Source organism: Canis lupus, chromosome 21 (genome assembly GCF_003254725.2).
Source record: "Canis lupus dingo isolate Sandy chromosome 21, ASM325472v2, whole genome shotgun sequence".
Classification (NCBI taxonomy): domain Eukaryota; kingdom Metazoa; phylum Chordata; class Mammalia; order Carnivora; family Canidae; genus Canis; species Canis lupus.
Window position 1 is genome coordinate 23394270 of NC_064263.1, and position 26096 is coordinate 23420365.

At 43.9% G+C, this 26096-nt stretch overlaps 1 protein-coding gene and 2 non-coding genes across 3 annotated transcripts; all 3 read right to left on the reverse strand.

The window, feature by feature from the left end:
* RPS3 (ribosomal protein S3) lies at positions 1-6268 on the reverse strand. Its single transcript, XM_025419648.3, has 7 exons — positions 6128-6268; positions 4686-4816; positions 4089-4182; positions 3507-3601; positions 1208-1395; positions 548-745; positions 1-86 (listed from the first exon to the last, which is right to left on the reverse strand). Exons 1-6 carry the CDS (start codon positions 6155-6157, stop codon positions 552-554), a joined length of 732 nt encoding a protein of 243 aa, XP_025275433.1. The 5' UTR covers positions 6158-6268; the 3' UTR covers positions 1-86; positions 548-551.
* LOC112642177 (small nucleolar RNA SNORD15) lies at positions 852-996 on the reverse strand. Its single transcript, XR_003125085.1, has one exon. It is a non-coding gene; the product is annotated as a small nucleolar RNA SNORD15 (small nucleolar RNA).
* Positions 4948-5095, reverse strand: LOC112642178 (small nucleolar RNA SNORD15). The gene has a single exon (XR_003125086.1). It is a non-coding gene; the product is annotated as a small nucleolar RNA SNORD15 (small nucleolar RNA).
* Positions 6269-26096: the final 19828 nt, after the last annotated feature.

Below are 26096 nucleotides of genomic sequence, written 5' to 3' on the forward strand. Positions count from 1 at the left end.
TTTGTGCCACGTGTTTTACTCAAATATTTTATTAAAGGTCTTCACAGAGTAAAATCCAGCCTCCAGATCCAACTGCCAAGGAGACCCTGAAACCAAATAGAGCACAACAGTAAGAACAGAATCTTCACCTGAATATTGGGTTGTTTCATTTCTCATTTAGGGTTTGCATGAAGAATATATACACACAGAACACCTAGAAACAAACAAAAGGTGCTAGCCATAGAAGAGGATTGGTGATACCTTTTTAACTGCTGAAGGGGCTGCTGAACAACAGGTAACTACTAACAAGAGTGCCTTGATTTTAAGTAAATAAAAGGAAAATTCTTGTTTCAAACACACTGGTAAACATAGGAATGTCTTAGGAGACTAAAGGCAAATCTCTCTTCCTACAGAATCCCTGGTTAAATGGGCCTCTGGCTCCAACCGTGGTAAGTATAATCCAATGTTTACATAGCAAGTGCTTACAACAGTACGGGATATACAATTATTAGGGAGACAAAGGATAAGGGTCCTTCATGCCCACCCCAAGAAGCCCCTAGAGACACACCTATTTATGCTGTGGGTACTGGCTGCGGCATAGCAGGCGGCTCTGGCTTCCCACCCTTCTGTTCCGAGATGGGGGTGGTGGGCAGTATCTCATCCTTGGGTTCCACAATGCTCACATGATCTGGCAGGGGCTTCTTAGGGCCAATCTTACCACTAGGGTCCCAGGGAAGCATGATCTTGACTTTGATGCCCAGCACACCTGGAAGATGCCATAATTAGAATCTAGCTGTGGTTGTACCTGTCCCACAATAGGATAGAGCAGAGTAAAATAATAGTAGGTTACTCAAGCACCCATGGATCCAGTCCCTTCTCAGACAAATGCCTCTAATCAATCAATAAACAGGACACTTTTGCAAAAGGAACCCATGCACAGCACCACAGAACGTGGCACTGACAAGGACCAAGAGCAGGATGTGACCTTTCTGACTCGTCATCGTGTCATCACCGAAGGGTACATAGGTGGCTGAGACAAAAGCAAACCAACTCTTGGATCTCAGCAATTTACTTCTTAGAGGTCAATGCAGCTCGTGAATAAACTCACATGGAGTACAAACATGCTCCACTACTCCCAAAACATGTTCCCTGACATGGAGGTATACATGAAAAAAAACCACATCTATCTGCTAAAAGCCCTCTGCCTCAAGCACTCCCAGCTGCTCACCCTGTCTGAGCAGCACATGGCGCACAGCGGTGTCAACGTAGTAGTTAACAGGGTCTCCACTGTGAATCATCAAGCCATCCACAAACTTCATGGATTTAGCCCTCTGTCCTCGGAGTTTCCCAGACACCACGACCTCACAGCCTTTGGCCCCACTCTCCATGATGAACCGCAGCACACCATAGCAGGCCCTTTGGGAGAACAAGAAACATCCACCTGTTATAACCAAAGACAAGACTATTCAAGCCTACCCTATCCCCATCCCACCTCCCATTCTCTTTTTTTAAGATTTTATTTATTTATTCACAGGAGACACAGAGAAAGAGAGAGAAAAAGAGAGAGAGAGGCAGAGACACAGGCAGAGGGAGAAGCAGGCTCCATGCAGGAAGCCCAATGTGGGACTCGATCCTGGGACCCCAGGATCACACCCTAGCTAAAGGCAGATGCTCAACTGCTGAGCCACCCAGGCATCCTAACCACCCTGTCATTCTTAAAAAAATAAAAACAAAGCCATAGACTTACTAGTCTACAATATCTTCAGTGTTCCTTTAATGGAGAATAAATTTGACCAGAGCCTGGCAATTCTCCATTCCTATCACACCTAATCTTAAGGTAATTCTTTAAGGAATATATATTCCAGTTCCTTCTAACCCAAATGCTTCACAGCATTGGGTGTACATTACAATCACCTCAAGATTAAACTAGAACAACACCTGTGAAGTCCAAGCCTCACACCAGGTCAATTAAACTGGCAATTACAGACTCAAGAATTTACTCTTTTTTTTTTTTTTTCATTTGGGATAGAGGACACATGCAAATGGAGGGAGGGGAGATCTTAAGCAGCCTCCACACTCAATACAGATTGAGAGCTGACCATGGTTCAATCTAACAACTCTGAGATCACATCCTGAGCCAAAACCAAGAGTTGGACGCTTAACCAACTCAGCCACCCAGGCACCCCTAAACTGGCAATTAAATGGTGGGGGTGGTATAACTCAAGCATAGGTCATCCAGTCCATCTCTGCAAATGCAGCATTTCACAATGAGTTGGTAAACAATCAGTAAGAACCCAGTCACTGAGCGGCCCCTTTATGGTTTACTAAATATTCCTCAATCTCCAGAATTCACATTTATTAGGAATCCAAGCTACTAATGTAGGCTCCTAGCTGCCCTGAACAGAGTGCTGGAAAAGATACTTCTAGAACTATAAAAATGACAATAAGCCGTAAAATATGCCCCCCACCAACTCATTTATTACTATACACCCTAGGACATACTAATTAGGAGAGCTAGCTGCCACCTTCAACAGGGAAAGTAAAGCAGGACCCACCACTCTAGGTTCAAGCCCCTTCGCATCATCTCATTTAATCACCACTAAAAGGAGAGGTGGATATAATGACCCCCCATTTACAAACAGGAGATCCAAGGGTCAAATGTTCAGTAAGTGGCTCAGGTCTCAGAACTTCCAAGTCAGTGGGTATAAAAAGGGTTGCTGATCCACACTCCTTTTCACTTCAGCAGGTGGAGACTGAGAATTTTTCTAACAATTCCTCCAAGGATATCAGTGATCATAGCCCAAGGATTAAGCTTTTGAGGACCACAGTTCTAAGTAGTGTAGCTGGCATTCAAACCAGCCAGGCAGTCTTTCTTGTATGTCCCTACCTATAACACCTTTCCTGCCATCCATCTCCCCACCAGGTCAATGTTCCTAAAGCACAGCTCTTAATTTCTTCTCCTGCTGAGAAAACCTCCCAGGGCTCTGCAGGAAGTACCACCTAAATTTCATACACCCAGGAAAAGCATTCCAATTACAACAGTGAAAGTACACAAAGAGCTCCTACTGAAACCTCATCAGAAGGCCCGGCTCCAGGGCCAATCTAGCTACCTCATACACTCTATAATCCACTCCTCACATCATACCTACATACTGCTCAGATTAGCTCTCTCCCATCAGGACTATGTCTTATGCCTTTATAATCTCCACACTTCATGGAGCTAACTTCAACGGGAACCCTGACCTCCTCTCCCTGGAGTTGTTTTTGTTCTATTACCTAAGCACCAAGAAGTGTACTCCCTTTATAGCACTGACCACTCTTTAAAACATAATCATTCAGGGATGCCTGGGTGGCTCAGTAGTTGAGTGTCTGCCTTTGGCTCAGGGTGTGATCCTGGTCCAGGGATTGAGTCCTGCATCAGGCTCCCTGTGAGGAGCCTGCTTCTCCCTCTATCTCCCTGCCTCTCTGTGTATAACTCATGAATAAATAAATAAAATCTTGAAAAAAAAAAGTCTCAGGACACTTACCTCCGCACAGCAAGGCCTCCTAGGAGTTTGTAACGCAGTGACTCTGCCTGGGCAATAGCACATAGACCTCTTGTGGCCACCTTTTCGGCATAGAGCTTTAAGAAGAAATCAAGGTACACCCTTAAACCTGTTAACTTTCCCCATTGTTTTCAATTAAAGAAAAAAAAAAAACTCATTCACCATACAAGCATGTGGTCACTGTGGCATCCCTCAAGTACTAAAACACTCCTACTACTCATAGGTAGCCTACGCTGTGACATAGTCTGAATCTTTCCTTATTGCCCTCTCATCCCTAGATACTTCTACAGCTACATCAAGTGATGGGATAGCCAATCCATCATACATATCATTACCATACTTAAGTTGAGAGTAAAAAAAAGTCCCTTAACCACCAGAAATGAGCAGAAAAGGCCTATAAAATAAAGCCTGCTACTTATTAAGACAACCAACAAAACACCAATTCATATGTAATACTTGGTGATAACTAAGGTCTTCATGACATTAAGGGTTTATAAAAGTAACCACCCTAAATAACCATTTCCAGGTCCACGGTAATCTCTGGCAAAAGGCAAAATCACTCACCTCTACACTGCCCTCAGGAAAACCAAACCTCTTCTGAACCACAGCAGTCAATTCCCGGATCCTCCGGCCCTTTTCACCAAGAACATTCTGTGTCCTGAGAAAACGAAAATACACAATAGCTCTCACAAAACTGCAAACATGGCTTTAAATTTTACATATATGTGGTAATGAAGTCTCACCCGTCTAACATAGAAAATACAAATTTTGGATGACAAGAGCTAGAATCAGATTTAAAAGGCAGTTACGAAAATACACATTTGTGGGGTGCCACGTTGGCTCAGTTGGTAAGTGTCTGCCTTTGGCTCAGGTCACTCAGGTCAAGATCCCAGGGCCCTGGGATCAAGCCCGGCAAAGGGCTCCCTGCTCCTCCCTCAGCCCCTCAACACCCCCTCCCATCCTCCGCTTTGCACTCTCAGTCAAATGAATAAAAATCTTTTTTTTTTTTTTTTCAAATGAATAAAAATCTTAAAAACAAAAACAAACCACTTACGTTTGCTAATAAGGCCAATTCACTGGTTCTCCCTGGAAGTTTACAGAATACACCAACCTAGCATATACAACAAGTAACAGGTGCTAACCAGGAAAATGAGATCTCACCTGGTGGCCAGGATAATGATTTCTGTCCTGGTTGGTGTAACTCGGACCTCAACCCCAGAGTAGCCATCTTCAGCGAGCTCCCGAGTGAGAAACTCATTCAGTTCAGCTTTGAAGATGCCATCAGCGACAAACTAACCAAAAGGGAAAATTCACAATTAGAACGTGGGATGGCAGGGTCATTGTCCTTCTGCCAATGCAACACCTCATACAAACATCCCATCATCACTCTTACTACCCTTGTTCCAACACAGAATTTAACAACCCTTCTCAGACAAATGCCTCTAGATCGTCCTTTGGAAGTTACTTTAACCCAAGGACCCTTAAAACTGCCACAGAACGCAGCAAGGAGTAGGGGCCGCCTGGCAAAGATAACACCTCCAGTCAGACTCGTCATCTTCTCTTCATTGAAGGGTTTTAAAGACTTCAGGAGTAGCACATGCCAAACAAACAGCTGCTCTAAAATGGCACATTCACGGGATGCCCAGGTAGCTCAGCAGTTAAGCGCCTGCCTCCGGTCCAGGGCGGCCCAGGGCGTGATCCTGGAGTCCCGAGATCCAGTCCCACATCGGGCTCCCTGCATGGAGTCTGCTTCTCCCTCTGCCTGGGTCTGTGTCTCCCATGAATAAATAAGTAAAATCTTAAGATAAATAAAATAAAATGGCACATTCACAACTCCTTCTGTCTGCAGAGCAGAGATGCTACCTTTGTAACCCATGAAAATACGCTGCCTTCAGGGACCATCAGAAGACTCCCAGCCATGTTATCTTGCCTACAGTACATGTCTCACAAAGCTGAACTCTAATTCGAAAGTGTGTGGATTTGCACGACGCTGTGTACACACACAAAATGACAAGTTAGTTGCCTCTTTCTAAAGCAAGCGGACTTTACAGTTTCCGCCTGCGGAAAAGCGAAAAGTTAAAGCTCGATCCAGTGCTCTGTCCGGTTCTCCTCCCTCCCGGTTACTTTCTCCGCGGTAGAGACGGGGCAAGATACAGCAGCCTCTCCAACCGAGGTCTCGGGGGTCAGGGGGCCGCGCCCCGACACGAAGAAGGCGTGCACACGCCACCTCCCCCCCCAAAGTCCTAGTGAGAGACATTAGGGGGAACGGCCCAACCTCTCAAAATACGCTTACTAAAGCTACCTGTTAACCAAGTAATGCTCCCAAGCGCTTTGTCTCGGGCGGGAGGGGCGCCCGGTGCTCACGTCTGGTCTTCGCCCAGAAGCGGCAGACGTCTCTCATCACTCCCTTCCGCCGCCAAACCGCGCTCGCCTGGCTCGGGCCTCGCATTCAATCCACCGCCATCCGCGGTCCGCGGGAATGCCACGCGGCCCAGGCCGCTTCCCGAAGCAGGGCTCGAAGCTGAGGGTCTCGCGACGGCATCTCGACAAGCCTCGACCCGCGCGGCACCACAGATCCCCGAACCTAGACCCCAGCGTCTTACCTTCCTCTTCTTGGAAATTTGCACCGCCATCTTGCCGCCGCGCGCCCCGGAAAGAAAAGGAAGTGGCTCGTGGGCGGAAGTAGGTATAAAGGGCGCGAGCTACGACAAAGAACTGCGCGACGTCGACGCCTGTAGGCGCTCCTGGGAATTGTAGTTTTTAGGAAGGCATTAAAGAGGGGAAAAAAAGGAGGGGTAATGGAGACACGTATAGGCAGAAACAGGAAAGGGAGCAGATCAATCAGGGGAGCTTAGGTCCAATTCTTATTAGCTTAAGTGAGCAACGTGAGGCGCAGAGATGGAAATTACAGGTATAAACTCACACAGCAACAGCGTGCAATCCTAGTCCCTGCACTCTACACTCAATGAAATTCGTTTAGGTCCAGCCCTTCTGTGTCCGTTTTCTCTGTTCCAAATGCTGGCGATATAAATATCTAATATTTATTAAATATGCTAGGGACTGTTCTATGCCCTTTATATTATGAACTCATTTACCTCTGCCTCACTTTCATAAAGTCCATTAAAACTAGTAACGGAAGTCACCAAGTAGTGGTTCATGGGGTCACAATTATTTTTCCGTTAAAAAAAACTGTACCCCTTATATTTTGAAATTTTCAAGCACACAGGAAGGTTGAAAGAATTATGTATATGCGTCACTAAGGTGATCCAATTAACATTTTTGCCATATTTGCTTTATCCCATATCTATCCATCCCTCTATCCACCCAAGGGTGCATCTTTTGATCTTTTTCAAGGTAAATTACAGCCCTCTGCACACTTTACTCTGAAACACCTCAACAACAGTTTTATTGAGAAATAATTGGCATACATCACTGTATACGTTTGAGGCATGCAGCATGATGCTTTGATTTACAAATATTGTGAAATGATGACCAAAATAGGTTCAGCTAATACCCATCGTGTCATACAGATACAATAAAAAGAAAAGAAGAAAAGAAAAACAAGTTTTTCTGTGATGAACAGTTTTATTTTAAATTTGAATAGTTTTTTTTTCAAAGATTTATTTATTTATTCATGAGAGACACAGAGAGAGTGAGGCAGAGACACAGGCAGAGGGAGAAGCAGACTCCCCACAGGAAGCCTGATGCAGGACTGGATTCCAAGACCCCCAAGATCACAATCTGAGCCAAGGGCAGATGTTCAACCACTGACCTACCCAGGTGCCCCTTAAATTTGAATAGTTTGCCTACATTTAAAAATCAGGAAACTTCTCTATAAAACTCTTTTAAGCTTCTCTTAAAAATACAGAAAGATCCAGCAAAATACTAGACCTACATTTCCTCATGGCAGCCCTCTCCTTCCCTGTTTTATGGCGAAGGGCTTTCCAACATGCCACAATCCCTGGCATCTTCACTCATTCATTGTCTGGCTCTAGAAGCCATTTGAGCTTTTCCCCAGCAGCAGAAAGAATCTGATGCAAAGTTCTGTCCTATACTCATGGAATCACCAGAGTTCTCGGGGGAGCAGAGCAGAGGGACCAGGGAAGATGAAAAGAAGTTGATGGACCAAAGAGATAAGGAGGCTATGGAGCTATGTATCTTGGTGATGGACTGAGGTTGAGGAGGAATTGAGGATACCCCAGTTTCTGACTCCAGCGGTGGAAGCTTGGTGACAACCCTCACTGAGATGAGGAACCCATGATCAGGCTTTTTTTCTGTGTGTTGTCTCCCTGTGCTCTCTGCTCCTTTCCTTATCCAACTCCATGGTCTATTAATTCAATGGTGCCAGACTGATATAGTCTCCACCCTTGTGAGTCTGACCTCTGTGTGCCCCCACTCAGGGCATGGGCACTGTGGGAGCCATAAGGGGAGCACCCCTTGCATGCATGCTGGGGTCAGCATATTTCCTTGTTCAGATATGTCCCTCATCCTCCTACAGTGTCTGTTCTAATCTTTGCCAAATCAGAACCTCTCCCTCACTCTCAGCAGTCAACTTGCTTCCTAACCCTTTGTCCCCAGGTAGATTATACCGGCAAGAACTGCCTCTCACCCATCTTAGAATTGTATGTGTTCTTGGCCCTCCCTCCCTACTCAGGAAAGAGATTTCTGGTTCACATTTAGTTTTCTTCTTTTGAGACCTTGCCCTAGCAGTCATGGCTTATCTTTCCTGTGATACTATTCTTTTACTGGCTCTTTCCTTCCCTGTGCTAAATATGTCACTCTCTCTTAGTTGCTCCCATAACCATAACACCTTGTCTCATTGGGTTGGAATGGGCTGCTAATGTCCCACTAGACCATCAACACCAAACCTGTTTTGTTCATTACATCCAGAGCCTAGGGTATGGCCTGGCTTAAGCCCAGTATCAGTAAAAGTTTGATGAGCAAATAAATCAATGCATGGATTCTGGCTTTAGATCATTTCCTAGTAGCATGGTTCATATGAATTTGCTGGCAAGTACCATATCTGAACCAAACCCTGGAGACCCAAAACTGAGCATCAGACCATGGTGAGTTCTTGGAGGTAAATCCACTGCTGAAGGCTTCATAGTTGCTCATTTACTGCCTTTCTCCAGTGACACTAAGAGGCTGCCTTCTAGGTATTGTGCTCTGGTTCCAGAAGGAAGCCCAAAAAGGAAGCCTTTGTCTTTATCATGATGCCTTACATTTTATCTAAGACCATTATAATAAGATATTAAATTACTCAAAATAACACCATAAAAATAATAGTGGTCAACAATACACTGAACTCTAATCCAAGAAGGAACTGTGAGAGTGATTTAATCTCCCCCTGGGTCTCTGAAGTGTAGACAAAGCTCACTGTGTTGAGCCTACAGTGCCACAGAAGAATCCCCAGAACTGGAAAGAGGGAGCCTTGTGTGTGAGAACACATACGGCCACATGCAGGCCATGCCAGGGCTCTGCGAGTGCCACACAGGTAGGTACTTTCTTGAAATTCCTGAAAACTGAAGGCGAAATTTGCCCTGGCTGAACAAATACACTGCACGATTTTGGAAGACAGTGTAGTCACTTGAAGACCAGAACAATGGAATCTCATAAAAAGCTTTAAACTTACCTGACTCCCACTAGAGGAAGTCCACATGAAAAAAAGAGAGAGATTTTTTTTTAAGATTTTATTTATTTCTTCATGAGAGACACAGAGAGAGGCAGAGACACAGGCAGGAGAAGCAGGCTCTCTGCAAGGAGCCTGATGCAGAACTTGATCCTGGATCCTGGGATCACGCCCCGAGCCAAAGGCAGGTGCCCAACCACTGAGCCACTTAGGCATCCCAAAAAAGAGAATTTAAATACTGCAAGTGGAGGCACCTGGGTGGCTCAGTCAGTTGGGTGGCCAACTCTTGGTTTCAGCTCTGATCGTTAGATCGAGCCCCACCTCAGGCTCCAGGCTCACAGGAGTCCGCTTAGATTCTCTCTGTGTCCCTCCCTCCTCCCACACTTGCACGCTCCCTCTCTCAATGAAAAAATAAAATATTTAAAAAACAGTAATAAATAGTGCAAGCGAGGGAGGGAGTGCCTGCCTCCCTCCTCCATGAGCACCTGGCTCCCAATGAGGTAGACAGAGGGCACTTCCACTCCTGCGGATTGTCTAGGTCTCACTTCTCTGAGGGCCTCTCAGAGTGAACAGCTTGGTGGGCTGAGTGTTTGAAGAATTATGTTTTTTTTTCTACAAGATCCCTGAATAAGCTAACAACTTCATCTAGTGTTTGACCAAAGAACTGAAGATCTATGCCAGTCCTGGAGGAAAAACTGAATTCTTAGAAGGTGCATTGGTATCCACGAGGGCGCTTCTGGAGAGATTATTATACTAGGGTAACATTGACCATATTCGGTTATCACTCACTTTATTTATTTTTTTAAATGTTTATTTATTTATGATAGAGAGAGAGAGAGAGGCAGAGACATAGGCAGAGGGAGAAGCAGGCTCCATGCACCGGGAGCCCAATGTGGGATTCGATCCCAGGTCTCCAGGATCGCACCCTGGGCCAAAGGCGGGCGCTAAACCGCTGCACCACCCAGGGCTCCCTATCACTCACTTTAGATTCTAAGGCCCCACAGTAGGACATGATGATGCTGTCACATTCTTGTTGATTTCATTAGAAATCATCAGTGACTCACTCTGGGCCTGGAATTGAATCTCTGGATATGAAGAGAAGAATACTGTAGAATAAATATAAAAAAAATATTTTTTTTACTGCATTTGTATCGATACTAAAATCTGATACCCCTCCTTACAATAAAAATCAGATCCAGTGTATGATGGAAGGGTGTGAGAAATCCTCGCACTGAGGGGAGGAGGGGATATGAATTGAGTTTCCTTGTGGAGGGTAGCTTGATGGCACCTACTATCACTCAAGACGTAGATTTCCCAGCAAATACACTCCGTTTTATCTACTCCAGAAAAACACTTACAGAAATGTACGTGGAGGTAAGGGCAAGAATACTCTTTCTGCAGTATTACCAGTAGTGAAAAAATAAATTAAAAACAGCCCAAAATCCCTTCAGTAAGGAAATGGCTCTGGAATATCATGTAGCCATTAAAGAGAATGAAGTGATTCAATATATGCACGCGAAAGGAGTACCAAGAGGGCACCTGGGTAGCTCAGTGGTTGAGCATTCGCCTTTAGCTCAGGTCGTAATCCCAGAGTCCTGGGATCAAGTCCCGCATCAGGCTCTCCGAAGGGAGTCTACTTCTCCCTCTGCCTCTTTCTATGTGTCTCTCATGAATAAATAAAAAAATATGAAAAAAATAAAGAAGGATCTATAGCCAAGTGCTAGATAGTTAAGCCTATTTCTGGGAATGGAACAGTATTGAAGAAGATTAAGGGACAATTTACTTTATTGCTTTCCTTATAATAAAAACATATCCATTACCTGTGAACTTAAAAACAAATAAAGAAAAAAATTGCAAGAGCCACTTATGGTTTAGATTTCTGATCACTTGGGAAACAGTGTGAATGTCCCAGCCTCCAACACCCAATGCCACAATCCTTTCTTCTGAAAGTTTAAGGCAAAGAAAAAGTTTATTTTCTTAGATTATAGATCTGTACTTTCCCAATCAGTAGCCACTGGCCTCACGGGGCTACCAAGCACTTGAGATGTGGCTGGTCAGGGTGGAAAGTGCTAGAAATGTACAATATACACAAGATTTTAAAATATTTTTAAAAAGAACATCTCGTTAGTGTAGTTTTATATTGATTACATGTTGAGACAATAACATTTTAGATATATTGAGTTAAAATATGTTATTAAAATTAAGTTTAGGGACACCTGGATGGCTCAGGGGTTGAGCATCCGCCTTTGACTCAGGGCATGATCCTGGAGTCCTAGGATCGAGTCCCACACCGGGCTCCCTGCATGGAGCCTGCTTCTCCCTCTGCCTATGTCTCTGCCTCTCTCTCTCTCTGTGTCTCTCATGAATAAATACATAAAATCTTTTTTAAAAAATTAAGTTTACCTGTTTCTTTTGCTGTTCTTTCATGGAGCTGTGAGAAAAACTGGAATTACATATGTGGCTCCCAGCTGTGGCTCTTACAGTTCTGCTGGGCAAAGCTGTAGTAGTCCTTTTGACTGCACAGATCAATGGTTCCTGGCTTCTTTTTGTTTTCTTGGGAGTGGGCACAGTGATTGGCAGAGCCTGGGTGATTAGTAACTGTTCACAGACTTAATGATAGCTCACGTGGAGTGTTACACACCAATCTTTTTCCTCTGTTTGCCTAGGGCCTTGGGAAACTCAGAGCTAAATTGCATGCTCGGTTGAGATCCTAGGACCCACTCTGTCTCAGATCCACTCTAGACAGGGGGAGGAGACCCATCAGGGGGAAATTCAGGATTGTTCCTGCAGTCCTAGAGCCAGGAAAGTCAGACCATCACAACCCCTCTTCCACATTCACACACCCTTTGTCTCCTTATAGATTGAGGCCCATGTGGTCCAGTGAATGAATAGAGGTGAACTCAGTGAGACCAATGGTTTAAGTTCAGGTTTTTCTGAGTAAACTGCCTAGGTGACCACTAGATCCACATGGCAGGCTGGGGTATTTTGTTTATTTATTAAAGATTTTATTTATTTATTCATGAGAGACACAAAGAGAGGCAGAGACACAGGCAGAGGGAGAAGCAGGCTCCCTCCAGGGAGCCTGATGTGGGACTCGATCCTGAAACCCTGGGATTACGCCCTGAGCCAAAGGCAGGTGCTCAACCACTGAGCCACCCAGGTGCCCGGGATATTGATTTAAATCCCTGCCTTTGAGATCAGCCAAAGAACTTTTCAGATTGAATGACACTTTGAAGAAATTCCAGGTTTTTTCATTCAGCAAAACTTTCCCAAGTGTCTTTTCAATGTGGCATAATGTTTAAGGTCACAGACTTAAGTCAGACAGCCTGGGTACAAGCCCCAGGTCTGGTTGTTTACTAGCTACATGACCTAAGCAAGTTATCTCTGCATAAATTTCCTCATCTGTAAAATGGATGAAAATAATAGTAAACCCACCTCACGGGACAATTGTGAGATTAAATGAATTAATATAGGGCGACCCCAGTGGCTCAGCGGTTTAGCGGCACCTGCAGCCCAGGGCCTGATCTGGAGTCCCCGGATAGAGTCTCACGTCGGGCTACCTGCATGGAGCCTGCTTCTCCCTCTGCCTGTGTCTCTGCTTCTCTCTCTCTCTAGTAAATAAATAAAATCTTAAAAAAAAGAATTAATATAGGCAAAATGCTTAGCACATAGTAAAGCACCTAGAACATAGTAAGTGCTCAATTAGCATTAGCTGTTACATGGATCCACAGCTTATGCCAGGTCCTGCAGAAACTTATGAATCTGATTGAGCCCCAGTTCAGATCTGGGGACGCAGTGGGGGATACAGATAAATAAGTGTGATAAACATCACAAGTGCCATGGTGGAGACAATAGAGTACTAAGAGGGCAGAGTATTTGAAAAGACATCACAGAGATCCAGTCCTTGAGCTGAGGTTCACAAGACACTCAGGTGTTTGCTAGACCGGTGGACACCTCAGGCAGAATGAATGGGCTGAACCCTTTGGGAGCAAAAGATGGACCTTACCTATTATGAAAATAGTCTTCTGATTCAAGAAATAAAATACATTAATAAAAAAACTTTGAAAAGAATAAAGAAGATAAAAGCAACAGTGCTGTAAGCAGTTTAAACATATTGGGACACATTTCCCCAGATCTCTCCTTAGTCAGTGGACTATATTGTGATGGATAGGTGTGCATTTGCAACATCCCACAAATGGTGTCACCACAATGCACAGGTGCCAGGAAGGATGCCAGTGCCATGCCAGGAGGGTGCAAGGGAATGGAAGCTGGATCAGAGGTGGGGCACTAAGGAAATAATGAATCCGGTTCAATCTGTTTAATATCCCAATTCTGCCCTTTTACAAGCTTTGTGATTTTAGGCAGGTCACTTAATCTTCCTGAAGCTCAGATTCTTCATCTGGAAAGAGAAGAAATGATCATTACTCTCATAGGATTTCTGTGATCCAGTTAAATGGTAGCTTTGAAACACTCGGTATAGTTCCTAGACCATGGAAAGGCTTCATTAAGTGGGGCAGACTATCATTGTTTTTAGCACAGATAAGCAACTTGGCATTTAGGTTTGCCTTAAACTTCAGTGTTCTTGGCTAAGGTAAGTTACCATCTTACCAAATACTTCCCAACACTAAAAGGTGGGCTCACATTGCTGTTCTTTGCAGAAGACCAGAACACACTAGGACTTTTCTTTTTTAAAAAGACTATTTATTTATTTATTTATTTATTTATTTATTTATTTGAGAGAGAGAGCAAGCTGGGGTGGTGAGGGGCAGAGGGAAAGAGTTTCAAGCAGACTCCCCTGCTGGGCACAGAGCCAGATGTAGGGCTCAACCCAGGACCCTGAGATCATGACCTGAGCTGAAACCAGGAGTCAGATGCTCAACCAACTGAGCCATCTGGGCACCCCCACACTGGTTCTTCTCTTTCTCATGCATGTCAGGCACAATTTGAATACTGGTAAAGGACCATACTACTATAATGTATATGGCAGATAAAACTCCCTTCAAGGGAAGATGTGGAAATAATTGGTCCAAAGATAAGACTGCTGAAGCAGAAAGATGTGGCCATGGGGCAGAAAAAAGCCAGGGAAGCCTCACCCCATCATCAGGCTTCCTCCAAGGGCATGGGATCAACATCTGGGGGGGAGAGACGGGGCCCAAGGACAGCTTCAACAGGGACCAACCAGTTAGGGCGGCACAAGCAGGTAAGAAAGACTGGCTATGTCGAATATTAGTTGACCATAAAGTTGAGGGTCCACTTCTGGATTCTCTATTCTGTTCCATTGATCTATGTGTCTGTTTTTTGTGCCAGTACCACACTGTCTTGATGACCACAGCTTTGTGGTATAACCTGAAATCTGGCATTGTGATGCTATGGTTTTCTTTTTTAATATTCCCCTGGCTATTCAGGATCTTTTTTGATTCTACACAACTCTTAAGATGATTTGTTCCAACTCTCTGAAGAAAGTCCATGGTATTTTGATAGGGATTGCATTAAATGTGTAAATTCCCCTGGGTAGCATTGACATTTTCGCAATATTAATTCTTCCAATCCATGAGCATGGAATACTTTTCCATCTCTTTGTGTCTTCCTCAATTTCTTTCAGAAGTGTTCTGTAGTTTTTAGGGTATAGATCCTTTACCTCTTTGGTTAGGTTTATTCCTAGGTATCTTATGCCTTTCGGTGCAATTATAAATGGGATTGACTCCTTAATTTCTCTTTCTTCAGTCTCATTGTTAGTGTATAGAAATGCCACTGATTTCTGGGCATTGATTTTGTATCCTGCCACACTGCCGAATTGCTGTATGAGTTCTAGCAATCTTGGGGTGGAGGCTTTTGGGTTTTCTATGTACAGTATCATGTCATCAGTGAAGAGGGAGAGTTTGACTTCTTCTTTGCCAGTTTGAATCCCTTTTATTTCTTTTTGTTGCCTGATTGCTGAGGCTAGGACGTCTAATACTATGTTGAATAGTAGTGGTGAAAGTGGACATCTCTGTCTTGTTCCTGATCTTAAGGGAAAGGCTCTCACTGTTTCCCCATTGAGAATGATATTTGCTGTGGGCTTTTCGTAGATGGCTTTGAAGATGCTGAGGAATGTTCCCTCTATCCCTACACTCTGAAGAATTTTGATCAGGAATGGATGCTGTATTTCGTCAAATGCTTTCTCTGCATCTATTGAGAGGATCATATGGTTCTTGGTTTTTCTCTTGTTGATATGATCAATTACATTGATTGCTTTACGAGTGTTGAACCACCCTTGCATCCCGGGGATAAATCCCACTTGGTCATGGTGAATAATCTTCTTAATGCACTATTGGATCCTATATTGGCTATATTGATCCACTATTGGCTAGTATCTTTTTTTTAATGTCTCTTTTTAAAATTTTTATTTATTTATGATAGTCACACACAGAGAGAGAGAGAGGCAGAGACATAGGCAGAGGGAGAAGCAGGCTCCATGCACCGGGAGCCCAACGTGGGATTCGATCCCGGGTCTTCAGGATCTTGCCCTGGGCCAAAGGCAGGCGCTAAACCGCTGCGCCACCCAGGGATCCCTATTGGCTAGTTATCTTGTTGAGAATTTTTGCATCTGTGTTCATCAGGGATATTGGTCTGTAATTCTCCTTTTTGGTGGGGTCTTTGGTTTTGGAATTAAGGTGATGCTGGCCTCATAGAACGAGTTTGGAAGTACTCCATCTCTTCAATAAATGGTGCTGGGAAAATTGGACATCCACATGCAGAAGAATGAAACTAGACCACTCTCTTTCACCATACACAAAGATAATCTCAAAATGGATGAAAGATCTAAATGTGAGACAAGATTCCACTAAAATCCTAGAGGAGAACACAGGCAACACCTTTTTTCAACTTGGCCACAGCAACTTCTTGCAAGATACATCCATGAAGGCAAGAGAAACAAAAGCAAAAATGAACTACTGGAACTTCATCAAGATAAAAAGCTTCTGCACAGCAAAAGAAACAGTCAACAAAACTAAAAGACAACCTACAGAATGGGAGAAGGTATTTGCAAATGACCTATCAGATAAAGGGCTAGTATCCAAGATCTATAAAGAACTTATTAAACTCAACAGCAAAGAAACAAACAATCCAATCATGAAATGGGCAAAAGACAGGAACAGAAATCTCACAGAGGAAGACATAGACATGGCCAACATGCACATGAGAAAATGCTCTGCATCACTTGCCATCAGGGAAATACAAATCAAAGCCACAATGAGATCCCACCTCACACCAGTGAGAATGGGGAAAATTAACAAGACAGGAAACAACAAATGTTGGAGAGGATGTGGAGAAAGGGGAACCCTATTGCACTGTTGGTGGGAATGTGAACTGGTGCAGCCACTCTGGAAAACTGTGTGGTTCCTCAAAGAGTTAAAAATAGATCTGCCCTAGACCCAGCAATTGCACCGCTGGGGATTTACCCCAAAGATACAGATGCAGTGAAACGCTGGGACACCTGCACCCCTATATTTATAGCAGCAATGTCCACAATAGCCAAACTGTGGAAGGAGCCTCGGTGTCCGTCAAAAGATGAATGGATAAAGAAGCTGTGGTCTATGTATACAATGGAAAATTACTCAGCCATTAGAAAGGACAAATACCCACCATTTGCTTCAACATGGATGGAACTGGAGGGTATTATGCTGAGTGAAATAAGTCGATCAGAAAAGGACAAACATTATATGGTCTCATTCATTTGGGAAATATAAAAATTAGTGAAAGGGAATAAAGGGAAAGGGGAGAAAATGAGTTAAAATATCAGTGAGGATGACAAAACATGGGAGACACCTAATTCTAGGAAATGAACAAGGGGTAGTGGAAAGGGAGGTGGGCGGGGGTTTGGGGTGACTGGGTGATGGGCACTGAGGGGGGCACTTGGCGGGATTAGCACGGGGTGTTATGCTAAATGTTGGCATCCAATAAAAAAAATTAAAAAAGAAAGAAGAAAGAAAGAAAGAAAGAAAAGAAAGAAAGAAAGAAAGAAAGAAAGAAAGAAAAGAGCTGAGTGAAGTAAGTCAGTCGGAGAAGGACAAACATTATATGTTCTCATTCATGTGGGGAATATAAATAATAGTGAAAGGGAATATAAGGGAAGGGAGAAGAAATGTGTGGGAAATATCAGAAAGGGAGACAGAACGTAAAGACTGCTAACTCTGGGAAACGAACTAGGGGTGGTGGAAGGGGAGGAGGGCGGGGGGTGGGAGTGAGTGGGTGACGGGCACTGGGGGTTATTCTGTATGTTAGTAAATTGAACACCAATAAAAAATAAATAAAAAGAAAGGAAGAGAAAGAAAGAAAGAAAGAAAGAAAGAAAGAAAGAAAGAAAGAAAGAAAGAAAGGAAGAAAAGAAAGAAAGACCGGCTAGACCGTTCCCGAGAGGGCGTTACCAAATCCCACTCGAGGAGGGGGAACCCAAGTGAAGTACCCAGAGACATTGTCTAGTTTGACTTTTTCCGAAACTGGCTCTCCCAAAGCTTTGCTCACTTTGTCCTCTGGCGGCCACAATCTGCAACTACAGCGCTTTGGTCAACCTCTTTCCCAGCTAGGAGTGGGGCTGGTTGCTCTTCCCAGCGGGGATTCCTTATCCCCTCAACTGGTACACTAACCAAGTGAGCATCTTCGGGAGCCAAATTCAGGGAGTTGAGAATGTGGGAAAGCACACGGCCAGGTAGATGGACGTGCTCCACAAACAAGAGGCAGGAGGCTCTCTCCCCCGGGTTTGACTAGTGGAAACCACACATCAGGGACTGAATTTACTGTGACTCCATGGGGGTACTGGAGGTCAAGAATGAGATGGTAACAAGCCAGTGCCACCAACCTCCCAGTTTCCTGCCCAGAGCAAGCTTGTGTGAACAGGCAGCTAGTTAGCTTGGAGACAAAGGGGGGAAGGCAAGAGCCAAGAGGTGGCATGTAGCCATTGCTGCCCATGGGCAGGAGCCAGGCCTAGGGTATGACAGGGCAGGCTGTGAGCAGTGAGGGCTCCTTCTCAGAAATGGGTGCTTTGGGCTTTTATAGAGAGAAGCCATTTTAGAACCATTTGATCTAGTTCTCCAGACCCTGATCCTACAGGCTCAGGAAGCCTGGAATTCTGGCTGCAAGTCACCTCTGCTTAGCTTTGCACTCTCCCAGAGACAAAGGATATATCTGGTTCCTGAATGTTGGAGACCTCCACACAGTCATCAAACACTGGGGAGGATTCACAGCAATGGAATTAGCCTCTACTGCTGAGGGCGGGGGGCTGGGGAGAGTTTGGTGTCCTTGAGGAATGTTGATCATTCCCAAACCTCAGCAATTCCATTCCTGAGGTGCAGCCTGGACTCCGGTCTTCAAAATTTTGTGCTCACATCCTCCCTACAAGAATTTGGAGGATGCACTTTTCCTTTGTACATTCCAAGTTGTGCAGAACTTTAACATAGGTAGAACTTTCCACCATAAGTTTAAATAAACTTGCAGAGACTATAATTTCCAGCACTCTCATAATGTCAACACCTTAAAATATAGCAGTTAGTCACTCTTTTAAATGTATCCACAGGATTATAAATGCCACAGTGATTTGATACCCACAATTATCCACTTTAAAAATACGCAAACAAGTTTTTCTTGAACACTTGCACATTTCATATTGTCTCAATTTCTCCCTGAACTTGTATTTTTATTGTGCACAACCCTGGGAATGCCTTCATGCACCCTGGCAAATCCAGAGTTCCCTTGGAGTGTATCCATGACCTCTTCCCGTTAACTTTCCTTAACCTAGTTGACCAAGCTGACTCAGGTTTGATTTAGCTGGGTGATTTTCCAGGAAGACCCCAAACCAGCTGGGTGTTTTCCTAGCTCAGCAACCTGCTGATATCCTTCCCATTACTCCTTGTTTATTCATCAAAAGGGATCAGAAAAAAAAAAAAAAGAAAGAAAGAAAGAAAGAAAGAAAGAAAGAAAGAAAGAAAGAAAGAAAGAAAGAAAGAAAGAAAGAAAAGGTCTGAACCAAAATCCTAGCATACAGGGGCACAAGCCTCTAGCCACAACACTTGTAAAATATCTCTGTTTATGTAAACAACAAGTAATTTTATATACTAATAACTTCACATATTGTGAGCTTATAATTTACCAGGCACTATACTAAGTACTTCATATATATTTTCGCTCCATAATCCTCATGATGCAGCTTAACCTATTTACCATGCTATTCACCCATTTTACCAACCAAAGGAAACTGCCTTCTAAGACTAAAAATATAGCCCTCTAAAGAAAAGTGCTTATTAACATCCAAGAATTTAAAGGGTTTCTCAATATCAATAATATTCCACCAACCAGAAGCCGCCGTTGGGGAAGAGCTACCGGGTATATCTTAATTGTATTGAGACCTGTTGAGAAGAGAGTAATCAGGGAACAGGACATTTCTTAAATTTTCTGTAAGGCGACTTTGAACTAAAATAATAACAGGAGAGTACATGAAAGGAATAAATGATCTGGGACCACAAAGTATTTTAGGGTACCAAGTCTAATCCAGTCCCTTCAACAATGAAAGGTCACTGAAGAGCAAGGAAGAGGAGCCAGTAGAGGGCAGCAGAGCACAGCAGACCCAGACAAGTCAAGGGGAGACTCTGCCTCTGTCCTCTTGCCTCAAATTAAAGAGCCTGGTGGCGGGCACCTCTGGCAGCCCAGTCCTCACCAGACACCACTACAGCTTCTCATGAAGGGGGTAAGAAGCAGGTGCCTGGAGGAAGACTGTGAATCAGCCCTGTCCAGTAGAAATATAATGTGAGCGCGTGCATAATTTCAAGTTTGCTGGTAGCCACTTAAAAGAAGAGGGGAAAAAGGAACAGGTGAAAAAAAAAAAAAAGGAACAGGTGATATTAATTTCAATATTTTTAATTTACCCCATATATCCAAAATGTTATCATTTCAACATGTAATTAATATGTAAATTATTGAGATGTCTTACTCTTCTAATTAAGCCTTTGGAATCCAACAGGTATTTTCTAATTTATAGCACTTCTCAATTCTGTTGAGTCACATTTCAAGAGTTCAACAGCCGCTTGTGACTATAGGCATTTAATTTCGATCCTCTAGCAGGATAAGTGTCTTATGAGGATTCTAGCGGTCCCAGAGAGGCCAGTCCAAGGACCTTTCCTGGCTCTGCCTACAGCCTTGACCTACAGCCCCTCCCCCACCCTCCCCCCACACACCTGCCACAATTATTTCCCCCAGGGCACTGTGGTCTCTCTCCTCACCTGTCAGGGCATTTCTTGCTACTTCCTAAAATGTAAGTCAATGTGTCATGTCCCAGGTTAGGAACCCTCCATGGCTCCCCTCCAGTCTGAGACCAGAGCTGTTCAGGCTTGAGGAGGTATAAGGGTTCAAAAGAGCACAGTGATTGAGAAGACAACAACTTGATTCTAGATCCAGTTGCCCATTGAGAGAGGGAGATCCTCAGAGAGGAGAACAGACTCTGGTCTCATGGAGCCTGGTGCAGATATCAGATGTGATGGCCTTGGGCAGGCAAATGGCTTAAAGCTCGGTTGGAGTTTCCTCAAAATAGTACTTACCTGATAGGCTTGTTGTGAGGATTCCATGATAGACTTATAATAGTGCCTGGCACATAAGAGCTAAATCAATGTTAACTCTGAAAAAAGTGACATTTGCATGACAGCATTTCAACACTTTTAAACAATTATTTTTTGGCAAAATATGTAAACTTCTGGGAACTCTCTCAGCTGCTGTGCTGCCAGATGGGCCTGACACTGCACTGATCAAACCCTTATGTGTGGTTCCTCAATCAGGCTCATATGACATAACCTCCTGCCACCTTCAGCTAAATGAATCCCATCAATACCAGTGGGACCCAGCCAATTAAAATCCCTTTAAACATGATTTAGTTATTTGCTAATACATGGCTAATGCTTTTGAATGCTTGCAAAGTTTCAGGTATTTTTCTTTTTTTCTTTTTGACATGCTTTAAGACATTTAATTTTCATAATGACTTTATGAATTAGAGTCTATTTTGCACATGAAAAGACGGGTCACAAAGCTAAGAAGTAGCAGAAGATTTAAATCCAGACAGTCTGGCTCCAGAGTTTGAGCGTGGGCCATCCTTTCTACTTTTCACCAGCAAAATTTATTCCTTCAACCCTTAGTCCTCATCTTAAAAGCTCTCACCTCTGTGAAGTCTTTTCAGCCACTTCAGCACCACTTCCACCCCCACCCATGACCTGTCCCGTGCTCCCTGGGCTATGTTCCCAGGCACTGGGTTCAGGCCTCCAGCTGGACACCTGTCACGTGACATCACTGTGAGCCATGCTAGGACATAGTTCCTCATTCCAGGGTGTCAGCCTCCAGCCTGGTGACAAGGCCCAGGCCCAGGGGAGGGAGCCAGATGGGCCAAGGTTTGATATCTGGCTCTGCCACTTACTTCATGGATACCTTGAAGAGAAGGGTTACTTCACTATTCCTCATACGTGTCATGAATGCTTTTGGCACTATGTGTAAAGTGCCTGAAACATAGTAGATGTTTTATAAATCATGGTTTCTTATCATCAGTGACAATGATTATGCTATATTTTTCCTGTGAATTAAAAAATAAATGAGTTTCTTTACAATCATGAAATGACATAATCAGCAAATTGATACGGAATCCAGTTTGGTTACAAACTTAAATGCTTTCCGTACACCTGCCCTTTGACCTAGCTGTTCTACTTCTGGCAAATTACCTACAAATATATTCCTCTAAGTAAAAAACTGTATAGGCACAAGATCATGCATTGTAGCAAAAGATCGGAAGCCCCAAAAGTGTCCAACACTAGTGAACTGTTTAAAGATTTTATTTATTTATTTGAGAGAGAGAGAACATGAGCATGAGTGGAGGGAGGGGCAGAGGAGAGATAGAAGCAGGCTCCCCGCTGAACAGGGAGCCCAGCAGGATGGTGATGGGACTGCATCCCAGTGTCCCAGGATCCCAAGGTCATGACCTGAGCTGAAAGCATATGCCTAAAGGACTGATCCACCCAGTGCCCCAACACAAGGGAACTGTTTAAATGAATTGTAATATATCCATCAGATGGGATACTATGAAATCATAAACAAGAATGAAAAGGCTCTACATATAGGGGAATGAACCACTTTCCATACTAAAAAAGAAAAGACCCAAGTGCAGAACTGTGTGGAAAATGTTATGATTTGTGTAGAAACTAAAGAGAAGGTTATATATGTGAGCACTTACATGTGCACTGAATGGATATCTCTGAAAGGAAATCCCAGACACTGCTTCTGGATATGGTCTCCAGATGGGAGACTGCAAAGCAGGGCTTCAGACATGCAAAGGAGGCTGGCTCTCCACTGACCACATTTTTTCAATGTTATAAAATGTGCACGCATATCGATTAAATTTTTCATTAACTTAAAAATAGAAATGAACACCTGAAGATATTCATTCTCAGTTGTAACATTTTTTTCAAAGATGATAAACAAATGGCCAACAGATACATGAAAAGATGCCCAGCAGCACACATCATCAGAGAAATGCAAATCAAAACCACAATGAGATAAAAGCAGCACCTCACACCTGTTAGAATGGCTATTATCAAAAAGACAAGAAAAGTGTTTTGGCGAGGATGTGGAGAAAAGGGAACCGCTTCTGGAAATCCAAAGGAAGTGAAATCACTATCTCAAAGAGATATCCTCATACCCATGTTTATTGCAGCATTATTTATAATAGCCAAGACATGGAAGCAATCCAAGTAGCGGTTGATGAATGGATGGATAAAGAAATGTGGTATGTATTATATAATTCAACTGAAGGAAGGAAATGTTGGCATTTGCAATATGGATGGACCTCACAGGTATTATGCTAAGTGAAAGAGATCAGAGGAAAAAAAAAAAACCCTGTGTGATTTTTTTAAATTCTTTTATTTTTAAGTAATGTCTACACCCAGTGTGGGTGCCTGGCTCGAACTCACTAACCCAAGACCAAGAATCACATGCTTTCTCACTGAGACAGCCAAGCATCCCTAATGTGTGATCTTACTTGTATGTACAATCTTTAAAAAAAAGAGAAAAGAAAGAAAAAACTCCAAACTCACAGAAGCAGAGAGTAGATTGCTTGTAGTCAGAAGCTGAGGGGTGGGGGAAATGGATGAAGGTGGCCAAATACTCAGACTTCCAGTAATAAGATGAGTAAGTTCAGCACAGTGACTGCAGTTAACAATATTATATTGTACACTTGCAAATTGCTAAGCATAAATCTTAAAAATTCTCACCACACACACACACACACACACACACAGGGTAAATATATGAGGTGATGGATGTGTTAACTAACCTTATAGTGGTAAAATGATACATTTGTGTATCAAATCATTACACTGTACACCTTATATTTTTTTTTTACACTGTACACCTTAAACTTACACAGTGTCATATGTCAATTATATCTCAATAAAACTGAAAAAAATAGCTGTAATAAGGGAAGTGCAAAATAAAACAATGAGATTATATTTTTCACCCATCAGACTGGCCAGCATTTTCAAGTCTGGTGTCACGTGTTGGCTCATACTGGCTCTGTCAAACCTCGTTTGTGGTTGAATAAAATGATACAGCTAACTCTAAAACAACCTGGCAGTACTTAGTAGGATGTGTTTGCCCTATGACTGTGTGATCGTATTTTCCAGTGTCTGTTCAAAGCCCATGTTAGAGCCAGGACCCTCCTATGGCTCTGCATTAGCCCTACAGGATCATGGTTATTTCTGTGGGTGCTGGTCAAAGGTCACTGGCCTTGCTGTACTCTTTCCAGTGTTTTCTTTTCTTTTTTAAAAATTTTTGTTTATTTGTTTATGAGAGACACAAAGAGAGAGGTAGAGACATAGGCAGGAGGAGAAGCAGGTTCCCTCCAGGGAACCTGGTGTGAGATTCGATCCCAGGACCCCGGGATCACAACCTGAGCCAAAGGCTCAACCACTGAGCCACCTAGGTGCCCCTCTTTCCAGTGTTTTCTAACACAAAGAGAATGTACTCATGTGTTATTTATGTAATAAAATGTTTTAAAAATGTAAAGTATTTTACAAACTTGATTCTCAAGAAGTGTGGGAAAAGAAAAAGAGAAACGGAGAGTGGAAAAAATATTTCTATGGCCTAAGGTAACCACTTTGACATTTGACATTTTCTCTTCATTGAATTTTTTTGTGCATAGTTTCTCCCTGGGCGGTGTTGAGAGGCAACATAATTTCATATCCTGTTTTTCCCGTTAACTTCATAACTTGGCATTGGTTAACACCCTGACAGGGCCATGAGTCTCTCTCCACATCTCCTCATGGCCTGAGGGAAGGAAGGCAGGTGGTTAGGGGTAGGAGGTGGAAATGGGATGGGAATTCGGTGTCTCTGGGTAACCCTAAGGAGAGGTTCATTTTTGTCTAGATAATTCTCAGTTATGGGGGACTTTCCTACATTCTGTAGGATGTTTGGCAGCATCCCTGGCCTCTGCCCACTAAGACCAGTAGTACCTCTCCTCCAGTTGTGACAGCCAACGATGTCTTCAGACATTGCCAAATGTCATCTGGAATAGGGTTTCAGATTTAAATAATAGAGATAAAGGATACCTAGTGAAATTTGGATTTCAGATAAACAAGAAATAATTTCCTACTATAGGGGCACCCGGGTGGCTCAGAGGTTGAGTGTCTGCCTTTGACTCAGGGTATGATCCCAGGATCCTGGGATCGAGTCCCACATTGGGCTTCCTGGAGGGAGCCTGCTTCTCCCTCTGCCTATGTCTCTACCTCTCTCTCTGTGTCTCTCATGAGCAAATAAATAAAATCTTAAAATAATAATAATAATAATTTCCTACTATAAGTTTATCCCAAAGATACACTGGATAGGGGAGATACACTAAAAAACTACTTGTTTATCTGAGACTCAAATTTAACTGGTGGCATATATTTTATCTGGCAACCCTGGGGGTAGGGATGAAGGGATCACCCTCTGTTCAGAGCTCCTGCCATCAGGGTGCCAGACATAAGGGAGCAGACGGAGGAGATCCTTGCTCTGTGGGCCTTATGATCTCATTCAGGATGCCATGTTGAGAGGGCCATGGATTCCTCAGGTTCCTGATTGGACGGGGCCCTTCAACTTCTGATTCTGCTTCTCTCTCCTCCCACTCGAAGAGCTCTCTGCCAAGGTTTCCATGACCTATTCACACTCTGATCCCAGCAGGTGGAGGTCACAACACTGAGCCTCCAGCAGGCCAGTATAAAGGGCCAGTGCCTTCTGGGGTCTGCATCCCCCCAGGAAGCCCACCTGGGAATCAGAGAGCTTTGGGGCAGGCTCAGGGGGCCTCCTTTGCCCCCGGGTTTGGAAATGTGGGGGCCTGGGGGATGGGACCACTGAGCCTGGCAGGGGTCACTGCAAGAGGGGAACAGATTCAGAATCTGGGAACAGTGGATGAGACTGTGCTAGGTGCTAGGGAGGCAGCAGCTGACGGGCCAAGCTGGTCCCTGTGCAGGTGGGCACGTATGGAAGGTGCAGACAGGAAGAATGGTTGGTGCTGTCTGAGAGAGGGCATCCAGAGTACTGGCTTGAACTGGTCTAGGGGGCAAAAGGGTGATCAGTGGTGGTGAGTCCATTCTGGACATATGTGGATTCCAAGGTTCTTTAGGCATTTGGGTTCCAGGGAGCGAGAGAACTATGGATCTGGGCTCCAGAGAGAAATGTGCTCAGAAGCCCTGGGGATTGGTAGGAGTTGGGAGGAGAGAGAGAAGACAAAGACAGTGGGGACAGATTCTGGGAGCCTCCGTATGCAGGGGCAGTGACAGGGACTTAGAAGAAACAGTCAGAGGGCTAGGTAGGCGTTGAGTCCAGAGGACTAGCAGAGAAGAGAGGTCCCAGGATGGAGCAGTGGGCAGCCAGCAGCACTGCTGAGAGGACAGGTGGGCTGGAGGTGG